This window comes from Amblyomma maculatum, chromosome 4 (genome assembly GCF_055883805.1).
Source record: "Amblyomma maculatum isolate TAMU_Amacu chromosome 4, ASM5588380v1, whole genome shotgun sequence".
Lineage (NCBI taxonomy): Eukaryota > Metazoa > Arthropoda > Arachnida > Ixodida > Ixodidae > Amblyomma > Amblyomma maculatum.
In genome coordinates this window covers 19,198,102-19,223,745 of record NC_139347.1, presented here as the reverse complement: position 1 = coordinate 19,223,745, position 25,644 = coordinate 19,198,102, and the positions used below count along the sequence as shown (strand labels likewise).

The 25,644-nt window shown below is 46.6% G+C and overlaps 2 protein-coding genes across 2 annotated transcripts in view; both read left to right on the top strand.

Moving 5' to 3' along the window:
• Positions 1-18,439, top strand: part of LOC146190373 (sialin-like) — a 34,772-nt gene extending 16,333 nt beyond the window's left edge. The window contains exons 5-10 of the mRNA XM_084600853.1: positions 1,838-1,968; positions 3,567-3,716; positions 7,591-7,723; positions 8,372-8,530; positions 14,384-14,469; positions 16,308-18,439. Of these exons, the coding sequence (XP_084456979.1) occupies positions 1,838-1,968; positions 3,567-3,716; positions 7,591-7,723; positions 8,372-8,530; positions 14,384-14,469; positions 16,308-16,553 (905 nt within the window). The 3' untranslated portion in view covers positions 16,554-18,439. The remainder of the gene's footprint in view (positions 1-1,837; positions 1,969-3,566; positions 3,717-7,590; positions 7,724-8,371; positions 8,531-14,383; positions 14,470-16,307) is intronic.
• Positions 10,960-12,818, top strand: LOC146190374 (clathrin light chain-like). The gene is made up of 2 exons (XM_084599791.1): positions 10,960-11,222; positions 12,452-12,818. The coding sequence occupies exons 1-2, from the start codon at positions 10,960-10,962 to the stop codon at positions 12,816-12,818; spliced, it is 630 nt and encodes a 209-aa protein (XP_084455917.1).
• Positions 18,440-25,644: the final 7,205 nt, after the last annotated feature.

Sequence of the window (25,644 nt, the reverse complement as noted above, 5' to 3'; positions counted from 1 at the left end):
TGGATCTGCACTCGAATGCTCGTCCTACTGGGACTCTGAGATGTTGTACTTAATCGAATTTAGGCCGGCCTAGATACAAACCCGAAAGATAGACTTACACAAACTCACCTTTCTTCGAATGTAGACTGACAAAAAATAATTAAGAAACTTGAAAGTGACCATTGTTGTCCGTTTGGGTGAGCTCGCGCGCTTCAGTCTGTAAGTCTGCAGAAAACTTTCGCGGCCAGTCTCTAAAAATCGGTTAGATGCAAACGCCGAAAACCCGTAGCTTGCCTGTCTTGATCGCGACGTCCGTACCAAGCTTTGGCGAGCGCAGCTCTATTGCTCCGCTGCTTACGCAAGGAACCGAGGACGAGGAGAGGCGTGGGCGAAAAGTATTTATCGCTGCGCGTGCCATCAGCAATTATTAGTGATAAATGCCAACGACATCGCAGTTACATATAAACTAAGTATAGAATCCCTCAGAATTTTCATATCCAGCGTGCAGGGTACGATGATCTTTCGTGGGGCGATGCCTTATGATCCGAGGAATTAATGCGTGAATTGAGAAGCACCCTCTCAACCAAGCTACCATATCTGAACTGCTCCCTTCGGCTGAGGATAGGCGCCGTAATGGCTGCAGTGCTGTCTTCTCGTGAAGTATCATTGGGGCTTCACGTTCCAAGATTTCAATATTTCGTCGTATATATAAAATTATGCTTGTATATCCTCGAATGTAAACCTATAAGAGTTTCGTACATCGTGTTCTCAAGAAACAAAACAAAAAAAAAAGTTAGCGGCTTAGATTTTAATAAATACGGTATTCGTAGTAGAGGAGGCACGCCTAAGACAGCTTCTGAGTCAAGCCCAAATGCGTTCCTTAGCTCATATGCGTGACACAGACGTGAGGGGCACGAGGGTTGAAAATCAATTTCAAGTGCAAATCAGTGCTTTCCTCTGCACATGTAGCCCGAAATTTCCCATTTGATTCAAACAACAAGACGTAAAACGCAATCCGAGTGTTTTCGCTGATTTCTACATGCGCGATTACTTTTACTGCCATCGCAGCGTAGGATAGATGACAGAACGGCAGCAGCCTGATTAAATATTACAATGAATCTGTTTTTACTGCAGCAAAACTCTAAGTAAGCGGTAACGTTAGCTGTGAATGACTGCTCCCAGAAGCAATATACTAAAAATCCCATGCAACCCTTTAAAAAGTACGCATGCCACGAATCTTCCTGCCGAGTCCTGAATTGGGGCCCTTATGCGGCCCCCAAGAACCACTGAACTATGGAGGAGTGATGGCAATAGTTCTATCTCACGCTTGATATATTTATTCGCAGACATGATGATGCATTACGAGCTACAACGCACGACTTTCTTCAGAATCAATTCAGGATATTCTGCACTTTGTAACGACGTGTTTTCATCGCCACTCTTCTCATTCTTTATCATTAGCAACTGCCGCCTGCGGCATCAGGTTTCGGGACAGCAATGTAATTTTCCTCTTCCGCATGAAAGGCGGGGCACTGACCGGTAACTAAGAGGCGCAACAATGGAGCGGCAAGAGAATCCATGCAAAATGTGGCCCCCAGTGGGCCACATTTTGCATAGTGCTTTTTGGTGGGCTCCGTGTCTCCGAACAGGGCTGTAACCACAGCTCCATTTATAATAACCCGCAGAAGCGTGCGAGAATTGCACCAGCTCACAATGCTATTCTGCGCACGAGGCGAAAGCTATAGCACGACGCTCTGGGTGCTTTCATGTCCAGTATCTATACGCACCTGCGCTACAGCAGCGTTCGCTCGCTGGCGTTGCACACGCTGAGTGGCGGCTGCCCTCTTGTCCAACGCAGGCCTGTGGACCTGCGTGTGGTTCGTGTTTTGGGGCCTGTTTACGTCTAACCGGCCAGCCGACCACCGGTGGGCCAGCGCTCGGGAGGTGCATATGATCGAGTCCGACCTGGGAGAGCAGAAGCCCACGCTGGTAGGTTTGCCTCTATCCAAAATGTGCACAGGCACCAAATGGCCGTGATTTGAGAAGTTTCAATATACCAGTCACGAATTAAGCCCTGTAATGTGGCAACCTTCGCCTGCAGAGCCAGAACTTGGCCTTCTGCGCTGCACCACCTGCAGGCAGTTTGCGCCGACATTGTGTGAGTGGTCGAGCAGCGCAGGAATGAATGAAATCAGCCAGTAGCTGATCATTTCCGGGGAAAGTGCTGTTCGTAACCTGTTTTGTAGGTGCACTTCCTCGCAAACTTTGTTTCAGGAACTTGGTAGCCGCAATGAGGTGCCGCTATATTTAGAGCCCTGGATCGTTTGACACAAGCATGACGCACACCGTATGACAGAAACACATGACTGCGCTATAGAGCTTGAAAATGAGCTTCGAGTAATCTGCTTTGAAGAAACGGATGCACGTAGTGGCTTTTTAGGTAAACAAACGCTTTTTTTTTAGATTTTGTATCTTTTAGCTGTAATAGCGCAACTTCGTTTAATACGAACACCGGATAGAAATATTTAATTTCGTGAACGCCAGGTTTCTATAAGTGGGCTCGACTTGTGCACACTACACCGGGAGTTTCAGCGAAGGTGAGGCAGAATTTTCTTATGCATTATAAAGTAGAGCTCAAAAAAACAACCACATACAGACAGACTAAGGACACAGCACGTATGATTATGTGTGGTTGTTTTTTTGCGTTCTACTTTATAATGCACAATATGCACCAACTAGCCCAGGAAGAAGTTATACAGAATTTTCTGAAAAATTGGTTTTTAAAATATGGATATGGCTTCATAGTTATTATAATGCTGATGTTGGCTGACATCGAAAAACCATCGAATCATGCTGGCCGGAGGGCTGTTGAACTAAGCTCTAATAATTTATTTCTTAGCTATTATATTTCTGCCATTGAATGTAACTGGATATTTTTAGCCACAAAGTTTTCAATTGGCTACACATTAGGATATGACAGTGTCAGATTTAAAGAAGCTTGGTTACATTCATCTGGGACATATACCCGTATATAAGTGCCTGCTGCCCTAAGTGCTTGAAATCACAATTGTCCAAGGCTTGTTGTATTTGTCCCTTCCAGCAGTGGCAGCAGTGCGTACGGTTATTATTTACAGATGCAATCGCATGCGTAACAGGCGAAGTATTTTTAATTTATTTATTTCGAACACACTGCCAGCTGCATTTGAGGCTGTTGCAGGATCGGGGTGCCCCATGATAGTTATAATCGCGTCACGAATTATACAATGACAAAAACAAGGTTACACGCACAGAAATAACGTTAGAACTAAGTAATCATCATTCGCAGTAATATAAAAATTCACGTTGTAATATACAATGCAACCTGGGCACATTTGAGTTTTTTGTTTAGATTCAAATAATTAAAAAAAAAACTGTCCGAATTTTCAGGAAAACAAAACTATGCCAAGCAAGCAATTCATTTCTTTTTTTTTTTTTTTTTTTTTTAAGAATTGCCGTTTCATCTTCGTCGTAGCTAAACAAGCCGTACGGTGTAACCCTGGTGATTTCCGTGGCATACTGCGATAACTTCCGAAATTCGGCCGCCGCAGGCTCGCAGGACTCCGTGGAGCAAGATGTTCACCTCGCCGGCCGTGCTGGGCGTGGTGATGGCCCACTTTGGCACCCACTGGCTTCAGTACGTGCTGGTCAGCGAGCTGCCGACCTACCTGGGCACAGTTCTGCACTACGAGATCGACGATGTGAGTTGTCGGACGCGCGCCTGATTCCAAAGATCTGCGTTGGTATACATGCGCCTCTCTGCCAGTGGCTCGCATTTGAGTGCAAGGCTGCGCACACTTGATCTAATAGGGTGCACAAGCGACACGCTCCGGAGCGCGTGCCTTACTCCGAAGAACTGCGTTGGCTCTGTTCCTCTTCCACTACAGTTCAAATTCAATACAACCTTGCGCACAACTGCTCGAATACGGTGCTCAAACGAGATGCTCCGGAGCGCGATGGTGACATTTCCCGCAGTATTATGAGTTAAGTCTAGCTTTCTGAGGCAGGTAAATTAATCCCCAATCCCCTGGAAAGTACCACTAACGGTTGATCATACCGTCGAGCTCCAGGACGTTTTTCAATGAAGCCTAATCACTACGATCAATGCACCGTTTATGCACTATAGATATAAATGCGGGCAGCGCTGCGGTCTTAGCTATCTAAGAAATTTAGCATTGCGTTACAACACAGGTAGAAAAAGACAAAAAGATCGCAGCATTTCTCAATACATCTATAGGTCAGGGTGACTGAATGGCTCCAGAGTTCTAACGCTGTACGCAAAGAACATGGTAGAATGTTTAAAAAGCATGGCTGCAGTCATAGTTTTAGCATAGACTGTAAAATGATTAATTCTGGATCAAATTATACAATTCTTACGTTGACCTAATATTTTCACACGCCGTAAGTCAACGCAACGAATATGTTGTGAAATGCATAGCGAGGCTTATTTTCCTTATATGTATCTAATAATCAAGTGTACGATATTTACTTTACCTATCGAACATGTCAATCCAATGTCTTTTAAGGCAATCAGGACAGGGTGTTTGCTGGAAAACGCGTTTGTATTTAGATGCCCCTGAAAACACTGCAGCGGCAAGAACAAATAAACACTTGATTAAAATTTCTTATTCGGTAAATTGCTGTATAATTTTTGGCTAAAACGTTATAGTGCGAAAGAAAGGACAATCACACAAAGACAGGGTGTGTTGTGCGTCGTCACCCTGTCTGTGCGTGCTTATCTGCTTTTTTTCGCGCTATAGCATTTTAGTTAGCAAATCTACTCTGTATGCACTAAATTTTCTTTTTGTGTCTCTATATTACTGCAAGCCAGGGTTTGCTTTACTCATAATAACGTATTCTTTACTTGGCGTTCATTCAGTGCAATTTGTTTTATTGTATCAGTTCATGAGAATGGACTCGCAGAACCTACGTAATTAATATCATTAGCGGCACAACCAAGCGCTGAGAAAAAAAAAATGCAAAATGAGTGTCCTAATCAATCACTCTTCCATAAAATGGAAATACCGCCATTTAACCTTCTGTACCCGCAATGGACTGCTGTCGTTGTGCACAACGCTCCCCTGTGCACAACCATCCCTTTTGGTGCATCAGTCTTCACTAATGTGAAGACTGATGCACCAAAAGAATGGACTGATGCATCAGTGTATTCCTGGCAGACTCGAAGCATCTGGTCAGAGAGTTTTAACTTACCTGTAATCAGCAGTGCTTATAAGAGGCGAATATTTCGATTTCACTTAAAAGATAAAAAATTTTGTTTCCGAACTAAATAGCCCAGCTTCACTCTGATCATTGTAATGTTATTATAGCTGGCTTAATATATGTACGTCAGTTCCACAAAATAATTTCTGTGAAGGCATTTTAGTATTATAACTTTCGGGCATCTGTTATTATAGCTAAGGCCTTTTCGTTCTTTTATGGGTGCGCAAAGTGCACTGTAGTTTTAGTTCTATTTCCTAAATCATTTTCTTACTGATGATCTCCATGTGGGTTTTGGCACGCGTAATTTTTGATGTGCACAAGTGATTGCACTTACGTAGTGATTTTGCCGCCAGCTTTTTCCAAATTGTCACTAAGGAGCTAAAGATATATGGCATATCGCTATGGGTCGAAACAGCATTTTGTTAATGTTCTCAGAACATACACAGAGAAGGGCGTAGGGACTGCTAACACCCACACTCTAACGACACCGTGATTTCATCGCAGATGTTTATAGAACGCGCGCGACTGCACTGCGAACATATTTTGTTTACATAGTTGAATAGATGTTCCTTCGGCTTACATTATAAGCTTTATCGTATGCAAAGACTAACAGCGTTAGCGCATCTTTCTATTCCCAGCAGTTACTAACCATAAAAAAAAAAAAATGAAGTGTAGGTGTGCCGAAGCGGAGTGGGGCGGAAATCAAAAGGAATGAGCATATGCTCATCGGTCATGCTGCTAGAGTGAGCGTTGTGGGCTTGGCGGTCCTTCCCAAAGAATGTTTTACCGCCTAGATCTGAGAGATTTCCCTTCGGCTACATCTGCGTGCTTATGGCTATTGGTTTGTGCAAACGGGTACCGTTCCAAGCACGACGGTATAGGCCTCGATTGCGTTTGCTGGTAGCGTCCCCAGAGCGTTCGTTTCAATTAATGCTAATCACTTACTCCCTCATTACAAATCTACTCCACCTTGCTGAATTCTTCTAAACTTCGGAACAACCCCGTTCCTACTGCGAGTTTTGGTCTCGAAACATTATCTGTTCTGCTAGCCTTCCTGGTTGGTTTAGTTGACAGAACGACTGCCCCGATCTCGGGTGATCCCAGGTTCGAACCCATTATAAGAACGAATGCTTGTTGTGCAAAAATTTGTATGAATATATGTGAAAGCAGTATAGATTTCACATATATCTGAGCTTGCGCGGATGCTAATAAGCAATCACTCCCTCATAACTAAATTATTTCGTCTATACCGAGGGTCTTCTGCAATTAGTTTTTCGATAAGTATAACAGTTGTAACATATTTTATGGGCATGCTCGGATGTGCATCGCAAATGTGTTCTTCGTATCATTAGCACTATATCCAGCGGATAAAAACAATCCGTAGCAATTTCTCAGGGCGTAACCTATGCATGATTCTTCGTGGCGCTCCCCTCCAGCCGGTGATCGGCAGGGGTTGCTTCACATCAGCCAGAACAGCCTACCATATGACGCTCACTTAGCAGCAGGAATTGTGGACCTTTCTTTCGAAACGGTCTCTCATTTAACTCTGACACTGGTGCGACATTAATTTTTTTCTTTAAGCTAAGAGAAACCTAAAGCATTGTCAGCTAATCAAAATTCCATATTTGTCGTAACGCATGCATTTTGACGACCATCTCTGCATACTCGGATAGGTCACTTTCGAAACTCCCACCTCGTGTACAAGCTAACAAGGAGAGGCCAAGAAAAAATCGGGAAACAGCCCTAAAAAGACCCCCCTCCAGCTAGTGCATCGCTCCAAATGTCTAACGTCGCGCCACACACGGGAAAAGAAAAAAAAAAAACCAGAAAAATATGTTCTTCAGCGCTCACGGGCTCGCGGACTTTTACCAAAACGGCCGCCTCCGGTAGTCGCGTCCGTCCGTTAGTGCAGGCGCTGGTCGGTGTCGTCAGCGGTGTCACCTCGTAGGGCTCCATGGTGGAAGAAGAGATGCAGTGAAGCGCAGAATAACGAAGCGGTTTCGTGAAAACTCGACAGTGCTGAAATTCACCATCAGAATTCGTCTTTACCTGTTGTAGTCTGATGAGCAAACGATTATTGATCGAATTGAGTAAATGCATGTATTTTTGCTGGAACTCACGAAGCAATTAGGAACTATTTGCCAGCATGGACTCACTCGAAGAAACCACCTTTCAAGCGCTGTGCAAGGCGGTCGGCCGTGACGTCATGGTATTGCTCGGCAGCTATTGTTTGGAGGGGGGTCCTTTGATAGGGATGCCGCTTTTTTCTTTACCTGTATCTGACTAGAGTACAGCGGCTCGACAAAATGCCGGTTTGCCCGATGCGCGTAGAACTCCCATTTGTGCTTCACGCAGAATGGCCTGTACTCGGCACTGCCATACATCGGCGCCATCGTGTCCGGCGCCCTGTCTGGAATCGTAGCCGACCTTCTGCGTAGCCGGGCACTCATGACGCCAACCCATATCCGGAAGCTCTTCAACGGTCTCGGTGAGTGGCCGTAGTACCGCCACTTTTTGCTTTTTAATATGCGTTCTGCCGGTGAAAGGCTTCTACTGTCAGTCGAACCCCTCGTACATAACAGTGGTCAGAACCTTGCCAACTGCAGAACTCGCCTCGCAGCCATTTGGAGGTTTAGGGGCAGATTTAGGGGCTTTTTTTGTTTATATTGGGTGACAGCGGTCAACATCGTAAAACTATCCGTCGCCGCGTTTGCGGACCGCGCCGAGAGTAGCCAGTTTATCACTCTGCGCTCTTCTTGCACTCAGTTAAGTAACGAAAAAGAGGAGTTCGTATGCTTCTGTGAACTGTGTGGAATAATCAGAAAGCGAGAGCATGAGTACTCGACGAACGGAGAATGCACACTCATATTGAGTGTGCATTCTCCGTTCGTCGAGTACTCATGCTCTCGCTTTTGCGAGGACCATGCATATTGAGGACCAGCGCAAAAGAGAGAAATGGCCAAAGAAAGGAAGACAACGCTTGCGCGTCTTCCCTTTCCTTTGTCCTTTGTCTGTTTTTCGCTGGTATTCACATGAACTACTCCCAACTTGCCCAGTACAGCGTGTTGCGTATTCCCTGTAAGTTGAGTGGAAACTACTGCAAATGTAGGCTTTCCTTTCTCTCACCGGGGTGCAGCTCACCTAGTGCCCTCGGTGATGCTGATGATCGTGCCCGCGGTGGGCGGCTGCAACGGCCCTCTCAGCCTGGTGCTCTTCGTAGTGGCCGGAACAGTGCGCGGAGTCAGCGAGGCCGGCTACATGGCTATCCCCGTCGACATGGCGCCAGACTACGCAGGCAAGGCATCTCCCTTTTCTCTCGTTCCCGCCTGTTTCTTAAATTTGCCGATTATTGAACGATACCCTCTTCACAAGCGTGTCGTTAATTTACCATTAGCTTCGCTTAAGGCACTTGAGCGCAGTACGCCACGTTCGCGATTGCAATTCGTCGGAGTCAGTACGAAGGTGATCACTTCAGGACAAGTCTAGCCAGAGAAAGAGCTCTACTGGAGTTTTGCAAGATTACAGAACGAAGTGCATGAGATTGGACGGCTCCTTCATTCGTGCGTCATTCACACCCACTTTTTTCGGAGGGATCGTGACTTGAGGTTGAAATGTTTCCTTTGGTCGGCCGGTCCGAAAGCGGTGTTTGAGCGCGTTTAGCGCTACTTCAGGCAGAGAGGAGCTGGATCGACTCCCAATACGCGCCGAACGCCTTCAGCCTATAGTGACCGTAGCAGCATTAGTTGTTGTTTCTCAATCTGACGGCTGCTTTTGGTGGCTATTACATTAGTCAGTTCATCACCAATGTCAGGGCCCGAATTAAGCTACTATCACATAACGAAACTGTCACAAATCTGTCCCAAACCGACCGTCTAGCCTCGCTCTTATTGGTCAATTCTGACCACTGGACCTGTCGACCAATAAGAGTGGGGGCTGATTGAAAGGTTTGTAAAAGTTTTTGTGATGTGACGCTAGCATCATTCGGCCTCTGAACTAGCTAAGCCGCCTGCTAGAGCGCGTTTGGTGCGAAAGCACTAATTCCGTGGCTATTACCCCGAGCAACTCTTGCCTTGATTGTGGAGTAGCTGCATAGCGACGCTGCAGTGCTTCCATCGCCTCAGCGCAGCGAGGAAGACAAAGGTGCGGATGCGAGGTTGACAATTCCGAGGTGGAGCATGATATGCAACACCTATAACGATATTTAATTGGTCGAAAAGGACTTATACCTCCGCAAAAGCAGCGGCAAGCAGTTTTGCAGCGATCGACCTTCGATACTGCCACGCCGCTCTAGACGGAAAAATAGCTGTGTGAAGCTCCAGTTCATACTCTGCATACACAAATAAAGTTCATTCATCTCGAGTTCTCGAGTGCTGTGTCCAAGGATGCGGTAGCGAACCATAGCCGCTGCGGCCGCTTTTCAGTGCAGGCCATAAATAAGGCGCCCGTGTGCTGTGCGATGTCAGTGCATGTTAAAGAACCCCAGGTGGTCGACATTTCCGGAGCCCTCCACTGCGGCGTCTGATAGCCTGAGTAACTTTTGGACGTTAAACTCCATTAACCAAACCATACATCAAGCAGCCGCCGGTGGTTGTTGTTGTGGCTGTAGGAAGAAGGAAAAAAAAAATGCACGGGCCTGCTACTGGCTCTGTAGCTGAGCCAATGGACGCGTTCAAACCCGGTTACTCCGGAACTGTGGTCTGGCGTCTCTTAACCTGTGCCACGCCACCATGGTTGGGCACATATTTTTCCAATAATAATAATAATAATAATAATAATAATAATAATAATAATAATAATAATAATAATAATAATAATAATAATAATAATAATAGTTGGCTCACAGGAAGGGAAACGCGCAGTATCTGTCACACTTGTTTCTGTGGACACCTGATCCGCGCCGTAAGGGAAGGGAGGAAGCTTGTGGGAGTGAAATATTATTAGTTAACAGGAAGGGAAAGGCGCAGTATCTGTCACACTTGTTTTTGTGGGCACCTGAACCGCGCCGTAAGGGAAGGGAGGAAGGCGGGAGAGAAAGTGGAAAGCGAGAAATAGGAGCCATAGTGGAGGACTGCGGAGTAATTTCGACCACCTGGGGATCTTTAACCTGGCCCTACGGGGCTGGGACGGTGGGCCAACGCCGCTCGCGGCGGGGGCTAGCCAGCCACCGAATATTTATTTGTTGTAGGCCGTCATTGCACCCGCCACCGCTTCGGTGGTGGACGACGGCTGTTGCGACGCGCATCTTTGTCTTCTTTTTCTATCTTTATTTTCTCTTCTATCGGCACGAGGCAGCGGAAGTGGCTCAGCTACAGTAGCAGGCCCGTGCAGCTTTTTTCCTTCTTCCTACAGTCGCAACAACAACTGCTCCTTGAAGGTCAAATGGAAGCCCATGCTGATCTTGACCCGAGGTAGCGTAGTGAATGGTTTCGCTTCAAAATCAATCATCTGAGTTCGAAGACGACGAAAACCTACGGGGAAGACGCGTGGGCTCCTCGCGCTCCTAGTCGCCTCGCGAAACGGGCCCACGTACGAGCGCGAGACGCCGCCTCGAACGCTGACAGCGCAGGGGCCGTACCTTGAGGGTCCCAGCAGCAATATTCAGTTCCAAAGCGTCGTTGACAGAGCCGAATTCCGACGAAGCTCGCAGGAAACGATTCCTGAAGATTGCTAACTAGTTTACACTAGTCCCGCCGCCGCTGCCGCCGCCGCCTCTGCTCAACTATGATGGACGAGTTCACGCCTTTCGGGACGCACTACGACATGCAGCAGCAGCAGCTGAGCCGCAACATGGACGAGCTGATGAGCGGGCCGGACACAAGCGGCGTCACCACCTCGACCGAAGGGGATATCAGCGTCTTAGATATGCACTTGAGCCAGTTCCCCGCTGATCTGCCGCAGAGCAGCTTCTCGCTGGACGAGATTCTGGGCCCCGAAACCCCGACTAGGCCTCCGGCTGTACCTCGCGAGGAGCCGGAGACGATTCGCAGGTAAGGGCGCCATTTTATTCACCTTTGCCAGAATTCGCCGATTTGGAGGTGGCCAGCTGAGGGGAACGAGGCGCGTATATAGTGGTCAAGCGGAATGTGTCCTCGATTGCTCCTTTCCGCTAAGTCACGAGACTGAACTAATGGGCAGACACTGCGTGATTTGTGTAAGCTGTAGGCCCTCATACACAGACCGCTGCAAAATTTAGGCCACTGACATAACGCGAGATATTAGATCGGCATTATTTTTGCGTCTACGTTGAGCTGAAGAGCACGAGTTGTGAATTTAGTATTAGCGAAGTTAAGGGCCTCATTCGTTAAGTGGATAAGGAAAAAGCGGGGCGCGAGTGCGCATGCGCAAAATGCTGCGCTGAAAGGGTGAGGGATGCGGCTTCCTGTCTGGGTATGCTCACTCGCTGCAGGCTATTAACGTCCTTAACCGATAGGGGCCCCCCTATTCTAAAATGCGCCTAATATCGAGTTTTGGCACGTTGCACTTGTGGTCTGTAAAATGCATTCCTCTTGATGCATTCGCACCGTCCGCATGCATCATGGGAGTATTTATTCACTAAAGTACGCCGCAAGAGGACCATTTCAAGCGCTTGCTTCAAAATATTTGCACTGAGCGTATCCTGCCAAGCCATTAGGTGTGGTCGAAATTTGGGTTTCAGATCAAAGTGCACTAGAATGTGGCCACGCTAAAGATAGCAAAGTAAGCCAATACGCAACGTCTTCAAATTTTTTGTTCGTATATCGTGAATTTCGGTCGTGTCCCAAAGCTATAAATACCTGTGCTCGTCGAATAAATGTCATACTCGAGCCTGATTATGGTCACTCCAAATTCAGTCTCGGTTTCCTCCGTTACGGCAGCCCCGGGCGTCACAGGAATCACTTCACAGAAACGCGATGTGCTTAGAGGAAGCTGTTATGCAACCGCATCATTCTACTTCAGCTTACTCCACAGATGAACAGACTGCCCCTTCGACACTACTCAATAAAGGGGACTCTTCAGGCTCGCTATAGGTTCTAAATGGAGTAATAAAGATGACTCTGTACACGTCTTTTCATGCATGGTTACACTGGTGGACTCATCACATGTGTGTGAGACTTATGGCATGCATGCAATCTTGACTTTCACCAATCTACAGCTATTTTCGTTCCCGACTGCCATGTATTAACGTCCCTTGCTGCAAACCTGTGCACATCTGAATGCCTCTGTACGTTTGGCGCAGGTGGCGCGAGGAGATGCAACGACATCTAGAGGAGAAGGACGCCCTGGAGGAGGTGAAGAAAGAGGAGCTTCGCCAGAACGCGCAGCGCGAGTTGGCCGACTGGTACGCGCGGTACAACGAGTCCGTGGCCAAGTGCCGCGCCGCCAACCGATCGACTGTGATGAGCGACTGGGCGGGGAGGGACGCGCCCGCCGACCGCACGCCCGAGTGGGAGAACATCGCGCGCCTCTGCGACTTCAACGCCAAGGCGGCGCGCAACGCCAAAGACGTGTCGCGTATGCGTGCCATCATCTTGCAACTCAAGCAGCAGAGCCCGACGCACCACGGGACGCTGGGCGGAGTCCTCTCGCCGGCCATCTCCATGTGACGAGGAGAAAAAAAGCAGTGTCGACCAGCCTCCCTGGGAAAGAAGCGAGCACAACAGCTTGAGCCGGCCCTTTTTGAAACAACTCTTCCGTTTTCTTTCAGCTGCATTCGATGATAGTGGTGTGGCGGCAGCTCTCTCGTTTTTTTTTTTCTTTTGTCATTGCCATTTGGTGAAATAAAGGTGTTCTAGAGGCGTACGTTACGAGGTGTCTTCTTTCGGTTCAAACTGTTATCATTTGCCGTTTAACTGAGCGAAGCACACGATAACCAAACGAGAATGTCAAGTACAAAACCTGTTGACGTTTGTAACGCCAGTCGTACATATCAGCGTCAAGAAACTACAGCTTGTAAGAAGCAATCCATTAACATTACACGTGGCTGAACTGCGGCATGGGAACTGCACTTCCTCGGCATTCGACGCTTGTTTACCAAGGCGCTGCCTCATCTGATATCCCTTCAATTTCGTATCTGTAGCCTGCAGTCTTCCTTTGAATATGCTGTATCAAGTAAGGCCTATAAAAAAGGGGCATTCGAATTAAGTTGTATCAGTGTATCAGTGTAGTTGTATAACTACAAAGAAGCGCCATTAAGTGTAACTATATGCGGGCCATAGAGCTCTAGCACCAACATCCGGAATTGTTGGCGAACCGTACTGTAGAAACCTTGTCGATATAGTGCCTCAAGGCACTCCAAAAATGCTATGTGGGGTATACAGCACGGAACGCTGTCTGCGGATGAGAGCGACGGTGGAAGCTGGGAGGGGTCGAGAACTATAGAGGCGCCAAGCAGAAAAGGCACTATTAGCACCTCCGATAAAGGAAGGGGGGGGGGGGGGGGGACGTTTAACTTTGTCGTCGTAACCTATTTCCATTAGTACGAGGCCTATATAAGGGAAAGCGAGGGCCAGATAGTAACGTATTGCACCCGGATTAGTATAATTCCTTTGTCACATTGCTCCGTTTTCTTAAGCAGGCCGTAGGCCATCACCGGCTAAGCAAGCGCTGGTTCCTTAAATTTAAACCAGCCACGATGGTTATGGTCAGAGGTTTACGCATTATGGTAAAAAAAAAAAATGGTTTCCGTGGCCGTCGTGCCTGTTATTTGGCATTATTTCAGAAGTCTATACATACAGCATACAGTGCTGTAGAGCCCACAAGGAGTGTAACGCCGACGTGCGGGGCATACACTTGCTCACTAATAAATAATTCACTTCCGCTGCTGCTTGCAGTCGTCAAATATTCGAGCAGAATAACTGAATTCTGATTGAAATCATGTCCTGCACGGTTATAAAAAATTTCGATGAATAATCATCTTCTTACTAGAGATATTTTAAAACCACTAAACTTGGCGGAGCTAGTTCTGGCAGCTGTCGTACGTGTGCGCATGTGATGATCAATTATATTCCCCGAAAAGCAGATGCATAACGGCAAAACTGACTGGCCGTGTTGCTTTAAAAACCTTTTTGACGGAAGGCACAGTCATTATTTTATGTTGAAAACTATTGCGGGGGAAAGTAACGCCCTACTTTCATCTTCTCTCTATTCGTTTTCTTCTTGCTCTCTTTAGGAACCATACTCGGAATCTGCGTCAGCATTGGCAACACGACAGGCATCTTGGTTCCCTACATCACTGGTGTTCTGACAGAAACCATGGTACGTATGTCTATAACGCACAACAGTCATTACAAATACAGTTTAACTTTGCAATAACTTTGCAATAAGAGCTTTGATGATGAAGTACACATCGATCGCTCAAAAAACTCACAGTGCGATGACCACTGTGTAACACGAGATTGAACTACGCTGTGGAAAGATTTTATTTCGAGATTAAGTAAAGATACTGATAGCGATATGAATACTATATGTACGCCCATGGACCGCTCTTGCTTAGAGCGCTGCGTATATTTCTACACATACTTGTTTCCACATGCATATATAAATGTTTAACTATTACTCCTTGTCGCTTGGCGACTTCGGACTGTAACCGGTTGTTCATTTCTCCGCTATTTCCAAACACTCCTCCTTCCGTGGTATAACAGTCCTCGTCCACCTTCTCATTCGTTACAACCCTCAAATTACATCAATTTCTACTACAGCAGCGTTTACATGAACTGGATCAATGTAGAGTCAAGTCCACTTTTCGAAAAAAAGAAAGTGTAAAAATATGTGAAGAACGGCGGGGAATGTATCAGAGTATATTGGCGAGGGCACGCGCGCAGCCTGCAGAGATAACGTATTTTTCGCAAAGGCATGGCGCACAACTTGTGAATCTGCAATTATTGTGTATGTTGGACTGATGTGGCGTTCGTCGTCTGCGTTCATGTGATCTGCGAAAGCAAGTGCTGCGGCTGTGGCGGTCTCCTAAGCCGTCGTGCTCGAGCTCATGTCCGAACAAAGCCCTAAACCCTAACTGAGCCGTTGGGGCTGGCATCATATCGCTGCACAGGCATTTTGTTGCGTCGACATATATAGGGCATTTTAGTCAGAGCTATATTGGCGCAGAGGGGTCTTAACATTGGCTGTACTACGGCGAGTGTGGAGCTCAGGTTGCATTGTCTTCAAGAGGGGCGCGTCTCTGATCTTAGCGGCTAGAACATCGAGAGAGAAATTAAAGCGTCAATTAGTCAAGAGAAAAATTCACTGTTTCTCTTGACTAATTGACTCAATGTGCACTTTGTCGAATTCATGTATACATTGCATAAGGCGCTAAACCTAGGAGACTGATAGTTAACAGATATCGCTATAATAAGCTGTAATACGAGATATAAATACATGGGCTAAATTTATACGTGAGCTTCCAAAGAGAATGGCTATTATCTCTTATTATATTTCCATGCATTCATTTCAGCGCGGTCACTGCATGACAGTAGCACTGCGTGGTGCGACCCGAGGATTTTACAGCTTTCCATAGCACTGCACTGTCCTAAACCTAACACAACTGAGCGGCTCTGAATTTTAAGCAAATGCGAATGCCTCTTGGGTAAATTCAACCAGAAATGGTCAGCTCCCTATAGTAAGCGGCAGCCGACTCTGCCCGAGCTGGTTTCTGTAAGTCGTCATAGGTACAGCACGAGCATCGCTGTAATCTTTCTGAAAACCTCAAAGTGTTCGATTCTGGAAGTTTGCAGATTTATTGACCCCACGTTCGTGAAAATGTTAATTATTTTTTTTTTCTTACCGCAAAGTGGATAACTCGGTTTTGTTGGGTAGCTTGTTTTCGTACTCTCTGAGCAAGAATTGTCTCTGGTCCTTGAGGGCCGCATTTTTTTTTAAATCACTATGCAAACAACTCTGTGCCGAGATTTGTCACCATGCTTCGCAAACCAATGGGTTTAAATTATGCAGGTTCCTCCTTTTCTTCTACTGCGTCTCTCGTAACTCATGACTTGGAATTGCCTTTCTGTAGTAACTGCTCGATATTACCTATAGTTTTATATAAGAACAAAGCTTCCTGGATTGTATACGGTCATCTTTAATTGCCCATGACGCAGAACACGCTGGAGCAGTGGAGCTACTCCTTCTACCTGGCCGGCATCGTGGGTCTGGTGACAGGCCTCTTCTTCCAACTCTTCGCCTCGGCCGAGGTGCAGAGTTGGGGTCTCGCAGCAACAGCGGATAAGCCGTTGCCCTTCAACGAGAAGACGGCGCTAAAGAGCGCGCCAGGAGCGCCAGCATCGAGCACAAACGGCACGGTAGAGTCAATCCGTGATGGGAAGGAAGTCCGGACCGAGCTATGACGAAAAACAGGCACCATGCCCAAAAGGTATACCAGTGTACATAGCGCCGTCACCATCCGTCTACTCCCAAGTCTGAAAAAATTGACATGGTGAAACAACGAGAGGTTTGTGCACATGTGCTACAGGATTGGTGTGAAGTGCTTTTCGGATAGTGATGCCTTTATCTGTGACACTAAGGAGGCATCTTTTTAACGTGCCGTTCTTGTACCACATAAAGGAAAGCGCGGCCACTTCGCTTACACACATGGGCATCATGATCGTATAGCTTCTTTCACCTTTTGAATGCGTTTCTGAAGACCACCGATCACCTGTGAACAGCAACAACGTCCTTCTGCCCTCGAATCTGCAATCGGCAAGCGCCGGAAGAATGCCCACTGCTTGGCTTGTGATCGTGGCGCCACCTACAGCACGTCTGCCCTCGAATCTGCAATCGGCAAGCTTCGGAAGAATGCCCACTGCTTGGCTTGTGATCGTGGCGCCACCTACAGCACGTCTGCCCTTTAATCTGCAATCGACAAGCTTCGGAAGAATGCCCACTGCTTGGCTTGTGATCGTGGCGCCACCTACAGCACGTCTGCCCTTGAATCTGCAATCGGCAAGCTTCGGAAGAATGCCCACTGCTTGGCTTGTGATCGTGGCGCCACCTACAGCACGTCTGCCCTCGAATCTGCAATCGGAAAGCTTCGGAAGAATGCCCACTGCTTGGCTTGTGATCGTGGCGCCACCTACAGCACGTCTGCCCTCGAATCTGCAATCGGCAAGCTTCGGAAGAATGCCCACTGCTTGGCTTGTGATCGTGGCGCCACCTACAGCACGTCTGCCCTCGAATCTGCAATCGGCAAGCTTCGGAAGAATGTCCACTGCTTGGCTTGGGCTCGTGGCGCCACCTACAGCACGTCAACGTTTACGCAGCGTATATTGGGCGATCACCTGTCCATGGAAATCTCAAAATGTCTGTCGTATTCCTTTCGGAACTCCGGACCGTTGTGACCGCATGAAGACTGTTGGGCGTCATACGCAAGTGTGCGAGGTAGACGGTGCCATTGTGAAAAAAATGTGCGCGTGAATATAGGCGTAGCCGTATGTATGCCTTAGGTACCATACATATGCGGCTAAGCCAAGGTGTTGACGCGCATTGGACACGACGGACAACATGTACTGTGTGCTTGTATCGAAACTGGTTACAATATTCAGTGCAGCTGAACCTGTGAGTGAGGCAGAGGTTGACAAACATGTCACCTGTACTCGCCGCCAGTACGTGGCGCGCCAGAGGGTTTTCGGGCCAATGTGATGTACCCCTCGTGTGCGCATAGCCGTGTAGAGCCCATAAAAAATGAACAAAGATCAAGTTATTATTTACAGTCAAAGCATTTTCTCGTGCGCGGAAATAGACATATTAAGCGTTGAAGAAAAGGAACAATGTCGCAAAGCGTTCATGACGCGACAGTCATATGTGTATGCGGTGAGCGTTTAAATTTTTACCATGATACTACGAGCAATTTTTGTCAAATACAGAAGGAAATATGTGTTTATGCTATGATGGCTTGTCTGACTTTGTGGGCTTGAAAGTTATTTTTTCTGCATTTCCATCTTTTCGATTTTTAACCCCGCCACAGCGGTTCAGTGGTTAGAGCGTTCGACTGCTACGCCCAAGGATACGGAATGGTATCCATGCCGAGGCGGCCGCTTTTCGATGGAGGCGAAAAGTAAGGCGCCAGTGTGCTGTGCGATGTCAGCGCACGTTAAAGATCCCCAGGTGGTCGAAAGTACTCCATAGCCCTCCACTACGGCTCCCCTTTCTCTCCACTTTCACTCCCACTATCATCCCTTCCCTTACGGCGCGGTTCAGGTGTCCACAGAGTATGTGTGACAAATTCTGCGCCTTTCCCTTCCTGTGAACCAATTATTATTATTATTATTGTTATTATTATTATTACAGTGTCTCTCATAACCTGAGTTGCTTTGAGATGTGAAACCCCTTAAACATAAACCTAAACATTTCCTGTTGCAGGGAGACAATAGTTCATCTTGTGTTCTACAGAGGGCGGATCCACTTCAAAATATACTGAAAATCAAAATCAATTTTCATTAGGGCATAGGTGATAATTTCCGTAAAGTAATCGTCGTTTAATCAGCGGCGCAATTTCGTCGGCGCAAGTATTGATATGTGCTTCTCAAAGAAGCATAGATATCACCATGCATGGTGAATCGAGAAACACCAGCACTGGTGCACAAACTTACACGAATAAATGCTTGTGCGTATATGGGTCCTTCTATCGGACGAAATAGGTGTCCCTCTTCTCGCTTTACTGTTGCTAACCGGATCTGCTACTGTGTCAGGTGCACACGACAGTTCATCGAGGAATAAGGCGACATCCAGTAAGTTTTCTTCTCCCTCCCTTTTTTCCGACAATATATATATATATATATATATATATATATATATATATATATATATATATATATATATATATATATATATATATATATATATATATATATACGGTGGCTGGCGGATGCGCATAAACGGAGATCGTGAAGCAGGGCTTTTGTTTGAAGCGAAGCTCCGCTTCTCGCAAGCAGAGCTGCAAATAACGCTTGGAAAAGACCTATACAACGTTGGTGGTGGTGGTGAAAGACTTAATCACTCGAAAGGAGTATGCATATCGAGGTATGATTGGACCGACCCTTGAGGGACTGGTCTCACAAGCACTAGGTGGGGTCCCTAGTACGCGACACCAGTGGACGTCGGTAGCTGCCCGGGCATGCTCGACTAAGGCATTGTGGGCTTGTAGGTCAGAACAGCCGAGCAGGGTCGCCTCCCGGTCCTCCCGGATGTGGTTGGGGTTTGGGGGTATAGCAGAGTTGGATGGGCAGGCCCACACCATGTGGTAGACGTTCGAGGACTTCTTCGCACAGTGCGGACAGCTGCCGCGGCCGAGAATGGTAAAATGTTTGAGAGCTGCCGAGTACAGCAAAGTATTAGTGTAAAGGAGGAGCAGAAGCCACTCCTCCATTTTTGAGAGGCCTTTAGATGGGCAGGGATAAAGACCACGGCCATATTGATTATGTAAAACAAAAATCTAGGGGGCATATTGTACCAAGCGAAAGCCGCTATTGCGTGGTGGTCCGGCGCCTCTTTGTCTCTTTTTTTCACTCCCACCTTCCTCCTTTTCCTTACGGCTCGGTGAATTGTGACATATACTGTGCCTTTTCTTTCCTGTAAACCAACTTTACTAGATAGTTGCTGCTGTAAACCAATCCGAAACGTCGCTGATGCCTGCTGTATTGTGTCTGCTTCTGCTCGTATATGCGTGAATAACCTGGTGACGTCATGGCCAGTAGTGATTTCATGACCGGATGTGACGTCATCATGACGACAGTTCCGGTTATTAGACATGGTCGTATGTGACGTCATGATGACGTTATATCTGATTATGACGTCATCAGGTGATGGCGTCATATAGTCACTCATCTCTGTCATTATCATCGCTATCACTATCACTAACTATCATTATCGGTCACTATCTACCACTAACTAGCAGTGGCGGTCTCCATAGCAACCGCGCTGGCATGACGCTAGACAAGGAGAACTAATGTATGTATGAAAACTTCCACCGAAAAGGGGCCTCCTATTCTCCGGCCCCGGCATGCAGGCCGGAGGCGCGGTTCAGGAAATACCCCGCGGACTAAGGACCAGTGACGTTACATTGTTTCTTCAAGGCCGCAGCTCAATACGTACTGATTGCCGGATGCGCGCCGCAAGCTGGTGAATGTCTTGACATATTTTTGGGCAACGGCTGACACGTCGGAGCAAACGTACCGCTTGAAGTGCGTCAGTGCGGATCAGAACTTGGGCCGTAGGGAGCATAGTAATGGTGGCCACGGAGCAGAGCGCCTCCTGAATCGCTACGAGCTCAGCGCAGAAAGATGTAGATTGTTCCGAAAGTTTAAACGTAGATGTCTGATTCAGGTATAGGTCGCAACGGACAGTAGATTGCTGTCTTTGCTTCACAGCCTTGTATGCTTGCATCCACGTACATTACAATGGATCCTTGAAGCAGGTGAGCGTCTTGCTCTAGAAATCTCTGGCGAAGGGACGATGCCGAGTTGCCAGACGTTGGTCTGCGGTTATCTGTTGGCTTATTGTCGCCTAACTGTTACAAACTTCCAGGGAGGGAAAACAGGCGCAGGTGCCTGCTGAATAATATGTGAAGTTGCATACGCCCTCAGTGCTTGCATGGAATGTCTTCGGCTATCTTGTTTCTCATTCTCTTTGCAACGGTTTTTACTCTGTGTTCTCTGCGTTCTATATTATGTACTGGGTGCATGTTCCTCGGAAAGGGTGGGACAAATAAGTATTTCTGCGTGTCGAAAGGAATGTCTGTTTTTTTCTTGTAGGCCTCTATCTGGTTGAGGGTCGCCGGAGAAGGGGTAGGCAGCGAACGCGATGGTTAGATGGCATTCTAGAGGCATTGCAGATGAAGCTATGTGATGTTAAGAAGATAGTGAGAGACCGCAAAGCGTGGCGTGACATGGTCCATAGGGTCACGAAGAGTCGGACACGACTGAACGCCTGAACTGAGAACTCTATCTGGTTGGAGGCCTATCCACTCTAAGATGGCTCTCCCCGTTTTTGTCAGGCTTAATCTTTCTAGCTGCGCGATTCGGACCGCCTCAGTAAGTTCCTGCCATGCATTGTGAATCCCCATCTTTTCCAGCTTCTCTGTCGAAGAAGATATAAGGAGTCCTAGGGCCCGCTTGGTGCATTTTCTAGTTATGGTGTCGATTCTGTCGCGTTCAACTTTCTTAATATCGAGGAAGGGTGTAGCGTAACATATGCGGCTGATGATGTAAGCCTGCGTCATCTTTAAGAGGCTGCGTTTTTTGAGGCCGCGGCCTCTGAGCACAACTCTCCTAAAAAAAGCCCGTAACCTGCGCCGCGTAATTTTCCAGTTTCCTTAAGGTGTTTGTATTTTGGCCATTCGTTTTATTCTGATTTCATCTACTCGAGGGACAAGAGAATCTGCGAATTTGATTTTTATCTCTGCCTCTTTCTTTTTCCTGTTTCTTGAGTTGTAGATAAACAGCTCTGATTTCTGTGGAGAGCATTATAGGCCTCTGTCGGCTTCGTATTTGACTACCGCATCTGCGGCAGTCTGCAGCTTCCACTCTATCTCCGCGTCACTGCCCCTATTTATCCAGAGATGTATGTCATTCGCGTACATGCTAAATTTAAGGTCTTGGATTTGGTTAAATATAGGGTAAGTCCTCTCATTGCTATGTTGAACAAAATTGGGGACAGGACAGAGCCTTGAGGAGGTCCCTTTCTCCCAAGTGTGTTTGTAGGGGATTTGATGTTTTGGAAGTTCAAGACTAGCTAGAGAAAGTCTCTAATGTAGTTGTATGTTTTCTCGCTAACTCCGATTTCTTGATGTCCAGTCAGCATTGCTCCGTGTTTGAAATTGTCAAAAGCTTTGGTTAGGCCCAGACCGAGGATAGCCTTCGTGTCCAGAGTATGTTGGTTTAGAATGTCATACTTAAGTCTGAGCATAACGTCCTGTGTGCTGAGGCCCGGCCTAAAGCCCACCATTTCATGTGGCCGGAGGTTCTGTTGTTCCATGTATTTGGTGAGTCTTGTCTGCACCACGTGTTCCATTAGTTTACCCACGCACGAGGTTAGCGAGATGGGTCTCAGGCTTTTCAATTTCGGTGGTTTACATGGCTTGGGTATAAGAACTTCATTCGCTCTCTTCCATGCTTGTGTAAGGCTTCCGGTTTCCCATACTTCACCCATGTATTTTGTCAACGCTGAGATCGATTCACCGTCTAGGACGCCGGGCACGTGAAAAACGTATCTTAGTTCTCCTTCTCGATCGGCCTGAGAACGAGAAGAACTAAGATACGTTTCTCACGTACGTGCCCGGCGTGGCTGTTACTTTACTAGTTACTAGTTACTGCGAAATGCAGAAACAGCAAACGGGTGCCAAAGAGCTGCGCTCTAAAATTCCTACAGAATTATGGAATCTACACTGCAGAAATGTGAAAGCCTTAAGCGTTGATGGTGCACAGGGTGCATCACATTTCTTTCATTATCATTATCAACTAAATGCACCTTCATTAACATTGCTAATGTCATCATTGTCATTATCATTAACTACAGCCTCATTTCCATCGCTACAATCATGTAGACAAGGGGAATTATGATGTGCGTTTCACAATCGCGGACGTGGCGCAGTTGGGAATGCACAGTATAAGGAGAAGCAGGATGGCAGTGCGTCATGCAGATCTTGACTCACGGCCAGTTATAGAACACTTTAAGGAAAGTGTTGCAAGATATTGCGAACTTAGAAAACTTGTGCATCCAGCACCTGACTGGCTCCCGCACATTAAAATTTTGAAATATTTAAAATAATTTTAACCCTGGTACGTCAGTCAAATACGGCTGACGGTTCATGTGTAAACATTGTATATGTTAAATGCAATAAAAGAACTCTTAAAAAGGACATTGAAATTACACCATATAATATTAGATTTTTGCCTCTTGACAAAACTCTGTTGTTCCTTATGATCTATTTGTGTTGATGGGACTGCTCAGTCTTCGGAAAAGCCGCATGATGGGCAGGCATGCTGAGCCACCAAGATTATCCAAATCCGTGTTTCGGGAGCAGTATGCTTTGGTGAGGAGTGTATAGGCTTCACGCGAAGAACCTCCAAACTGGATGCTGTACTTAGATGCATGTGTGTGCCTCCCAGAATTTGGATGTTTTGATCATGGTGCAAAGCCGCGCGGGTTTGTATTAAGCAGCCCGGTAACTTCAGATATGGACAAGTTTAAGTGGAGTTTTTCGTTCTTTTACGGAAGTTTTTCCATGCAATAAAGAAAAAAAAAAGAGTGGTGCTGTTGGTTAAGGCGCTCGGTTAGGGATACAAGAGATCGAGGTTCGATTCCAGAAGGAGACGCGATTTATTTATTTATTTATTTATTTATTTATTTATTTATTTATTTATTTATTTATTTATTTATTTATTTATTTATTTATTTATTTATTTATTTATTGAGCTGGTTGCGTGGCAACAGGAACGGTCGCCAAAGAGCTGCGCTCCAGAGAGAGAATAGAATAGAAAAGCAGCGGGGTTAACTAAGCGATCTCAGTAATGTATACCCTACACGTGGGGAGGGGAATACCAAGAAGCAGCGGACTTGAGACGCCTTCCGTCAACGTGCAAAGAACTAAACGGGACGGAATTAGACAAAATAGCCTGGGAGATCAGCCTGCTTGATTCAAACCTTGAAATCCAGACAGCTAATCAAACTATCCTAAGAGGCCGCTGGGAACCAAAGGGCCCCTGGCTGCCTTCTCGTTTCGTTTCTTTTCGTTTTGCTTCGCTTCACTTCGATATGTTTCGTTTCGTTTCGCTCCGTTCCAATCTATTCCTTCCGCTCGTTCGTTCGTTTTTAAAACCACACTTTCGAGCGATGGCGTGAAACCGAATATGAAACAAAAGTTAAATGAAAGCTACACGTGAGGTCAACGATGCCGCCAAGAAATGTTACCGAGACCATAAGCTCGTCACTAAATCGGTCGTGTGATCGGAACTCTAGCAGGGACATCCAGCGAAAACAACGGCGAGCGCCTCGAACGAGTTGACTGATGAACGAATACTATTGATTTTCTGTGGAGAATGCGCTGAATGCTTGGCGGGTGATATAACAAGCAGCCTATTCTCTGTATCAGCTGCCCACGCATTAAGGGAATTATCTTGTCGTGATACAGTAGCCTCAGGTGCACTCTATGTGATGAGGCCTTATGGGCTCACGGATTTATTGATCCGTTGAATGCGCACTCGTTCCATTTTCAATTATGTAAATTAGATTGCATTTGCGGTTCCCCTTAAGGTCGCAACACTTTTCAGTGATCACACGTTTTCTAGGTGCGCTGTTTTCAACAGCTCGATTTGAAAGATCCGTGACATGTGTCGGCATTGCGATGAAAAAACAGAATAAAAAGACGAAGAAAAGAAATATTAGAGGTGTTCCTTTTACCTCTCTCGTTTTCCCTTTCCGTTTGTCGCTCGTGAAAAACAGGCTGTTTCGTTGCATCTCGGGCATACTAAAAGCAGACATTACGGCAGGGTAGCTCTTAAAAACGCTCCTGTACATCGTTCACGACGTGAAAATATCTCCATGTAGCGTTTCTTCGACGTAAACGTCGTCCCCAGGCGGTGCTTCTGCTCCGACAATTCCTATATAGTGAGTGCTGAGTGTTTCTAGCTCAGCCATTATTCGTAAACAAATCATAGCGTTACTGAAATTGCACTTTGTTTCTCTTTCCGCGTTGGACGCTTTATTCAGCCTTGTAGCTTCTTCCTTGTTAGATCTCAGCGTTATCCTAAATTTCGCGTGTTACCACCATGATAGTTATTGGGCTGGTGCTCTTGGTGATTGGGATAGCTGTAGAGCAACATGTATGTTGCCCAAAGCAAAGAGTGGCGCTTCATTTGCTGATCCCCGAAAGCACGGAAGTTATGGTCGTGTCCTTGAATGCATACTGGAACGAACGAGACAACTTCTGGGCAAGGACGTTACGGACCGAGCTGTCGTGGACTACGACTGCACCCGCTCTTTCTCGTTACTTGCAACTAAGTAAGAAACTTCGAAAGCAATTCGTCGCTGTTGTTCCAAATTATCCAATGAACATTCAATCTTTTCTAAATTTCGTTGAATTCGGGATAGGTGTCTTCCGCGACGTGCACTGGCTGCTTATAGAAGAACACGAAGAAATCAAGTCCGGAAATATTCTCTACGAGAACATCAGGTCTTTCGCCGAGGTATCCGTTATTCGAATCTGCAAGTTGGGCGAGAGTGAAGCAGCCTCAAATCTGATAAATTTCGTCAAGAACATTTCTATTAGGGATGAATACCGTACCCATCAGACCTTTCCGCTAAGCCCGGTATCACAGAAGCATCTTTCAGGTCAGTCATTGAAAGCTGGATGTCTGCATGCCGTGTCACACCAAAAGAAGCCCAATTTCTGCGAAAAACGCCAATACAAATTTCTCATCAGACTCTTGTTACTTAAAAACGTAT